This window comes from Chinchilla lanigera, unplaced genomic scaffold (assembly GCF_000276665.1).
Source record: "Chinchilla lanigera isolate Chin_1 unplaced genomic scaffold, ChiLan1.0 scaffold00027, whole genome shotgun sequence".
NCBI lineage: Eukaryota > Metazoa > Chordata > Mammalia > Rodentia > Chinchillidae > Chinchilla > Chinchilla lanigera.
The window spans coordinates 3,341,566-3,349,722 of NW_004955428.1; the positions used below are offsets into that span (position 1 = coordinate 3,341,566).

The following is an 8,157-nucleotide window of genomic DNA, read 5'->3' on the forward strand; positions in this document are numbered from 1 at the left end:
CCTCCTCCTCATCATGGCTATAGAATACTGAGGAGGCAATTCTTACTAACATCTCAAGTGAGCTATCTGGGGTGAAAGCCATTCTTTGTAGCTTTTCCTCTCCAGCTTCCTGCTGAAATTTTCTTTATGTATTCATATAAACAAAACTCAAGATCAGAAAGAATGTTAACGTCATTCCTTAATCAAAATTTAACTAAGCAAAAATGTAAAATACAGATTATGTTTACCCTAGTTTGGCATGGCAGGTACTTCCCACTGAATGAAGAGAGAGGAACTTTTTAGTATAAACATATTCAATTTTACTTAATGTAGCTAATACTCTGTTAATAAACTGTTAAAAAGAGTAGTTTTGTTTAGTGACATGTACATCTAAGTAAAAATTAAATAATGATGAATATTAACAGATTTTATTGTTTATTTTTAGTTGGCGTATGAAGCAAGTATTGGATTTTTCTGTTTTAATGGCATATGCCTATCCCAAGGCCACGTATTATTTACAGGTGAGAACTTGGTATATATAGAACTTAAAATGACAGTATTATTTTTTCCTTATTTCCTTTAATTCCTTAGGTCTTATTGTGTTTCTCTGCCTTGCTTTGCACCAGAAAACAGAAAATACTCATTGTATTAAAATTTCAAAAGAAATTCTAAAATTGATTATGTATTAATATTCTTGCTGGGATCCCTGTACCAAAGGAAATTATAGCTACCTGGAACAAACTGTAAAGAAAATATAAATTAGGGAGAAAAAAAGAAACTGCACTGCCTGTATTTTTTCAGACCACAATTTTACTAGATGAAGCACATGTACTTGGAGCTCTTTCTTTATGTCAGACGTTGTATGTGCTTTTCATTTTTTCCCTCCATCACCTCATATGTATGAGTTCCATAGCTCTACAGTGCCTAATATATTTGTAAACACAAACCAGTTCTGTGGTTTTTACCCCTCATTCCCTCCATATTTAAATAGTAATGTTGTGGTTCCCCAAAATAAGTCTGTACTTCCCTGGTTGGAAAGTAGAGAGAAAGTTAGAGAAAGGCTGAAAGCAAGGTTTTCTCTTTTCTTGGAGAAAAAAAAAATCCTTTTGATCTCTACTTAGTGACAATATAATGGAAACAGAAGAGCCAGCCAGAGCACTTTCCAGTACAAAACAGCACAGTTGTATCTATCCTGTGCCCCGGCAACACGCCTGAGGACATTTTTCGTAATCATTTAGAAGGGCCCTATACGTTTATAGATTACTCATAATATCAATTAAGTGAAAAAAAGAAAGAAAAAGAAAACTAGCTCTTGTTTTGTCTCCCCTCTCTCCAGGAGTGCTATTTTTAGGTGTCCTTGTGCCATCTTTCCAACCAGCTAGCTGTGGATGGGAAGAGTCCATTTCTGTTTGTTAATCTCTCTGCCAAGGACTACTTTGTCAGTCAAAAAAGCTGGAGGCAGAACATGGCGCCTATCATTTTGAGCACGACGTTAGCCTTGCTGTAAACAGGCTGTGTGTGTGTGTCTTGGCCCAAAATGACTATGTTGAGGTCCTAGCCCTCAAAGTAATGGTATAAGGCAGTTGGGGCCTTTGGAGATGACTGGATGAAGTGGGTGGATATGTCATGGCTGGGGTTAGTTCTCTCAGAAAACAAACCCCTTGCGCCTCATGAGGAGTATAGGAGACACCACCGATGAAGACCCAGCCATCAGCACACACTAAATCTGCTGGTGCCTTGACCTCTGACCTCCAGCATTCAGAACTGTGAGAAAGAAATGACCACTGTCTGTAAGCCAGCCAGTCTAAAGTACTTTGTGGTAGCAGCCACGATCTATCTTACCTTAGAAACTGGAGCGCTGGTGACAATGGATTTTGACAACTACACTCCTCCACAGAGAATTTAAATTGAATGTTGTAGGTTACTATTCAGAAAGATAAATATAGTCTTTCCCCTCGTTACTTTCAGAATCAGAAAATAAAAGCTGACTATAAAATATCCTCAGTGAATTGGACTGAAACTATAGTTATTAGCTCATAAAGACATCTTTTCAGTGTACTGTTATAAATATTTTCTATCTTCAAGCTCATGTAACTTAATAGAAGCATTTAAAATTTGTAATTCCTTTTGATGTGTTTTTTCTCCAGCTAGAAGATGATATCATAGCTAAAGAGATGTACTTTACAAAATTAACAGAATTTGTAAGGAATATGACTTCGAATAATTGGTTTTCTATTCAGTTTTCAGTGCTGGGATTCATAGGTAAGCAACAGATTTATCTTGTTGGGTCAAGCTTTTTTGCACAAAATACTCTTCAAATTTAAAGCACTTATCAACAAATTGGTTACTAAATGGAAAGGAATGGCATAAGTCCTACAAATATCCTATAATTGTGATAATAAAGTCAGCTCTGGTATCTCAACTTCAGATAACACATGTTTGAACAACTTTTTTTCTAAATAGATAATATTAATGAGTCAAATGACATATATACCCATAAATTATATAAATGCATAATAGCAACCACTTACTAAGTCTGGCACTTCTTGGCCTAGTGACAAAGATGCACTTTTCTCTTTTTTATATAGAAGAATACTGAGGGGCTGGGGTGGAGCTAAGTGGTAGAGCAAGGGCAAGAACCCTAGATTCAATCTCCAGGACCAAAAAATAAAAAGAAAGAGAAAAAACTGAATCTCATGGAAATGAAGTTATAAAGAAAGGAATTTTATCTCAGGACTATTGTTCTGTAGTCCCTGAAGTTTCTAGTACACCAAAGCTGACATTCTTTAAATGTGATTTCTCCCTACCACAGAAAACTGTCTGAAACTGAGCCTGTAATTTGACTTTCTTTCCCCAGTTCATCTAGACTTTCCTCTTCCTTCTTTCCATTCTTCTTTTCTCCTTTCCATCCTTTTTTCCCTCTGAACTTCAAGGCATCGTGTTGAATTTCACAGTGTGACTTTATTGATTCACCTATTCTCTCATTTTATTCTTTTCTTTTATTCCCAATATCTACTTACACTTTCTCCCAGATCTTAGGAGGTTTCACTTTAATATGTTCAAAACATACTTATTAATATACATATATCCAGGTAAAGCATATAGTGTTTCTCATGTTTGTATCTGCTTTAAATTTACTTCAGTGGTAACATGATTTACCTATTTCTGTTCCTTGCATTTTTGTTCTCAAAACTAGATTTTAAAACTCTCGGGCTGGGGATTTAGCTCAGCGGCAAAGCGCCTGCCTGGCAAGTGCAAGGTCGTGAGTTTGGTTCCCGGTACCGGAGAAAAACCAAAAAAAAAAAAAAACCTCTCAACATGTTCCTTTGTGTTCATTTAGTTTACTGTTTCTTCTTGCTACATACGTACTGCCAAGTAATCCACCTGGCTTACCCATCCATTCCCTGAGCAGCAAACCTTGATTATTTCCAATTTTCTGCTACTACAGAAAAAATGAAATGTCCCATGTGTTCCCTGATGTGGGATTGCTGAGGACAAATACAGCTGGGTAGCCAGTAGAGCCTATTGCTTGGCTCTATACTTTCGATAGAGTATACTCTACACTATTGATTGGCTCTATACTTTATGCTGTCATGAGTAATGTGTATGAGTTGTGTTTCTCCATAAGTTTGTCAACATTTGGTTTCATCCTGTACTTTTCACTTCATTTTATTTTATTTTATGTTATTTTATTTTATTAGTTTATTTTAGCTGTCATTCAGAGGTGTGTAAAGGTTTTTTGATGGCTAGGAAGTGTATCTGCTCTTCATATTTTTATTTGGTCACTGTTCTTTCTCAGTTATTCTGCAAACTATTAAGATTTTTCCTCAGTTTTGGCCAAAATAAGAAGAAAAATTGTGGGTACTTGTAATACCTGATGAGAAGCTTGGAGAGGACTTGACCTCAGTGCTGTACTTGCTACTCTGAGAATTTAAGATTTTCAAAGAATTTGTCTTTTCCAGCAAGTTAAGTATAAGCAGCACAGACAGTACAGTACTTACATTCTGATCATACAAAGGCGTGTTGAACAAGGACCACTATATATGTGATGCTCAAATCTTATTTAAGCTTCCCTTTACAAAAGCTTTGCTTTTTGCTATCTCAGTAACAGTTACCTTATTCATTATTTATCAAAATATGAGCCTGATAACTAGAATTTTACAGCATGCTAACAGCAATTAGGGAGTGATTCAAGTATTTCTATCATTGAATCACTTGCTTTGGCTTCTATATAGATGAGTACCAACATTTAAAATACAACTGTTCATTTGATTAAAGTGACCCTCATAGACTCAAGGGCGAGGAAGAATGGAAACATACTCACATCCTACTATCATGCCTATTTAGTTACAGGTACTTTATATTATTTACTTTAAAATGAAATTTAACTGACTCTTATTCCTTCAATTTCATTTTAAAACTAAGATGCAATAGGTTATACAAATTAATGGAACAAACAGGATCATACTTAAAATACAGTAAATATGATTAAATATGATATAAAAATCATAGAATCTTAAAATTTTAGAATTAAGAATCTTAAAATATTTTAAATATGATTTAAGAAGCATAAATGTGAAAAATTCTGATAAGACAATGCTCAAATATTTAAATAATACATTTTCAGTAAAAGTTGAATACCAAAAGTGAATATGTGGTACATTGATAAAGTGCTACAAACGTGAGACAAAGAAATCGGTTTTCATACAGTTAAGAAATTCAGCATTTATAATGCCTATTTCATTATCTTTCACTTGACTTAGACAATCAATTTGCATTAGGTATCAAAATTAATTTCCTAAGAGCATTGGTTAAACTTACTTACGCTGTTTTCCTTCAGAACTTGTACTCCTTAATAAATACTTGAGTAGATATAATGTTTTGCTTCATCATCTTCCAACTTCATTCATGCTTTAAATTTTATAAAGAATAGGATATATTTCAGTTTAATCATTTTTTCTTTTTTCTTATTTTAATGGATTTAACAACTATTTGTGAGTAATTTGCATTCATTTACCTTCTCTCCATAGGGAAACTGTTCAAAAGTAAAGACTTACCTGAATTTGTAAATTTTTTTTTAATGTTCTACAAAGAAAGACCTATTGACTTACTCTTAGATCAAATTTTTCACATAAAGATGTGTGATGTGGAAGAAGCACCAGTGAGTATTTCTTTACTTTAAAATGCCAAATATTTTAAGAAAAAATTATCTATTTAATGTGATTATCCAAAATTAATTCACTAAACCAAATCTGATGTGTGCATCCAAGGTTTAAATTTCTGATAACATCTTTATTGAAACTTTCACATATTAAATAATGAGAGTGCAAATGTACAGTGAAAAGCAGAAATGGAGAGACAAAAAATAGACTGAATGAACAAAAATAATGGTAGATGTAACCCCAAGTAGTACGATATTCACATTAAATATTAGTGTTCACAATACACATATGAAGAGATGCCCAGAGAAAAAATTTTAAATTATACCACTGTTATGAGTTGTGTTTAGATGTCCCTGCAAAGCCTCATGTGGTCATAAGTGGGGCTTTTTCAGAGGTGGCTGGATCTAGAATGTGTGATTGATTCATAGTGCAATGCTGGGATTAAGGTATATGATTACTAAGTCAGTCCACTGATTGGTTTAGCACCACCCTCATCCCAGGAGCCTAGGTAGAGCAAAAAGGGGCAGAAAGACACTGTTAAAGTCCCTGTTGCTTTTGCTACCTTGTGGGTGCCATGACAGTTCTCCTCTGTGATGCCTTCTGCCGGGAGCCAGTCTGCCTTGGAGCCAGCCAACTATGAACTGAAACCTCTATAAACTGTGAGCTAAATAAACCTTTCCGTTTTTAACTTTGAGTGTTGGGTATTTTGTCTCAGCAATGAGAAGTAGCTAAGACAATCACTATTGATATCCATATGGAGTTCAAGTATATGGTTTAGATTATAAGTAATAGATGTAAAAGATGTAGCATGCAAACAGTAATCAGAGGAAATTTGTAGTAGTAAATATATTAAACTAGACTCTATTAAACTAGTAGTAAAAACATTAAACTAAAGAGCAGCGTAAGAACAAATCAGGGATTAAGGAAGCAATTATATATGTTCAATCATAAATGTTCAATTCACCTAGAAGATAGAGAACTCCTGAAAGTATTTGCATCTCATAATAGAGTCTCAAAACACATGAAGGCAAAACAGAACTGAAAAGAGAAATAAATTCACCTATAAGCATAGTTGAAGACTTCAACCTTCCTCTCTTAGTAATCAATAGATTGGTAGATGATTGGCTATTAAGGAGATAAAAAGAACTGAACAATAATATCAGCAACTGAATTTGATATTTAAAAAGCACTACACCCAGCACATAACATAAACTTTGAAATTTTAAACTGAAGAAACATCAGATACACAAGCTTAAATATCACCTTGTTTCTCTTGTGTGAGAAAACAAAGGGTAAATGAGGAGCATAGATTTTGGGAAGTATGAAGAACATGTGCAAATAGAAAGGGAAACAGGAGGTGGGAGGCAAAAGGGAAGGAAAGGAAAAGAAAACACAATGGAAGGGAAAAAATGGAAAGAAAGCTTGTGCAAATCTAGAGATTTCACTTAAATTATTGGAATAAAAAGAAAAGAGAAAAATCCTAGCTGTAGCCTATTTTTAAAAGGCAGGGTTTTCAAAAATAAATGACTTTAGATAAAATCTCTCTTACCCCAACTCTTTTGCCCTACTATTCTTATGAAAAAGAGCAAGACCTAAATGTTTTTATTTTTTAAAAAATATTAACATAGAACTCTAGCAAAACTAACACACTAAAAACCTTGCTATTGGTAAATGCAATAGAAAGAAAAATTTGTGTTTTTACAGATTATTGTTTCTCTTTTTCCCTAGGAAAAATGCTTAAAACGAGAGGAGGAAATTCGTATACAGTATAAACCTTCTCTTTTCCAGCATGTGGGTTTACATTCATCATTACCCGGTCGAGAACAACGATTAAAAGTAAGATTTTTGAAGTGTAAATTTGATAATATATAATGTTTCATGAACTTGTGAAATATTATTTAGAGAAGGTGTAGGAATGTGAGAAAGATGATAAAATATGGTGGTTTAAACACCATTTTTCTATAACAGAACTCTATGTTGGGAAGTGTGTTTATAAATTTAGCAAATGTCTCTAAAGACCCGGTTATCTACTGTGGTAAGAAAAATTTAGCCTGTGTAACCTTCTTTGCCTTACCTTTTTCATGTGTGCAATTCAAATACTAAGACTCAAAGTGTTTTTGAAAATCACAATAATATTCACTATTTTCATGTAAAATTCAAAATTATAAACAAAATGATAAATTATGTTATAAATTATAAATATAGAAAATATTTGAAATGCTTATTATTTAATTTAAATGGATTGGGGCTGGGGATTTAGCTCAGTGGCACAGCGCCTGCCTGGCAAGTGCAAGGTCATGAGTTCAATTCCTGGTACTGGAAAAAAAACAAAAAACAAAACAAAACAAAACAAAACAAAACAAAAAATTAAATGAATCAATATTTTGATTTAGGCCACTATTAACTGGATGAAGAAAAATTCAGTGTTGTTTGTTATTTAGTGATTGTTAACTGTGTATTATTTTTAGAAACAATATCATTGATCAGTGCTTAGAATCTATGTTAGTCTGTTTTCTGCCACCATGACGAGGTACCTAAGACAATCAATTTAATAAGCAAAAAGGCTCATATAGGCTCATGGTTTCAGAGGCATTGGTCCTTTGATTCTGTTGCTTTGGGCCTGGGATAAAGCAGAACATCATGGTGGGAGAATGTGGCAGAGGAGCTGCTCCTATCATGGCAATTAGGTAAGAAATAACAAAAGAGGGAAGTCATGAGATCCCTGTGGTGGTTAAGCTTAACTGTCAGCCTGATTGGCTTGGGGTTCATCTAGAGGCTTAGTAAAGCACACTCCTGTGTGTGCCTGAGAGAGTCGTGGGGCAAGACCTTGGGTATTATAGAGGTTCCCTTACCCTTCCTTTCCTGTGCTGTCCCCTTGCTCCACTTCTCAGTCACCGTGAACTAAGCACCTCCACAAAGCTTTTCTGCCATGAGCTTTCTACTGGAAGCCAGCATCTCATAGACTGAATACCCTGAAACCATGAGGCAAATCAAACTTCTCCTTCTTTAAGGTATG

The 8,157-nt window shown here is 34.3% G+C and overlaps 1 protein-coding gene across 1 annotated transcript in view; it reads left to right on the plus strand.

Moving 5' to 3' along the window:
* Positions 1-8,157, plus strand: part of Mgat4d (MGAT4 family, member D) — a 36,915-nt gene that overhangs the window by 25,535 nt on the left and 3,223 nt on the right. Inside the window, exons 9-12 of the mRNA XM_005386841.2 lie at positions 425-500; positions 2,127-2,241; positions 5,010-5,140; positions 6,870-6,977. Of these exons, the coding sequence (XP_005386898.2) occupies positions 425-500; positions 2,127-2,241; positions 5,010-5,140; positions 6,870-6,977 (430 nt within the window). The remainder of the gene's footprint in view (positions 1-424; positions 501-2,126; positions 2,242-5,009; positions 5,141-6,869; positions 6,978-8,157) is intronic.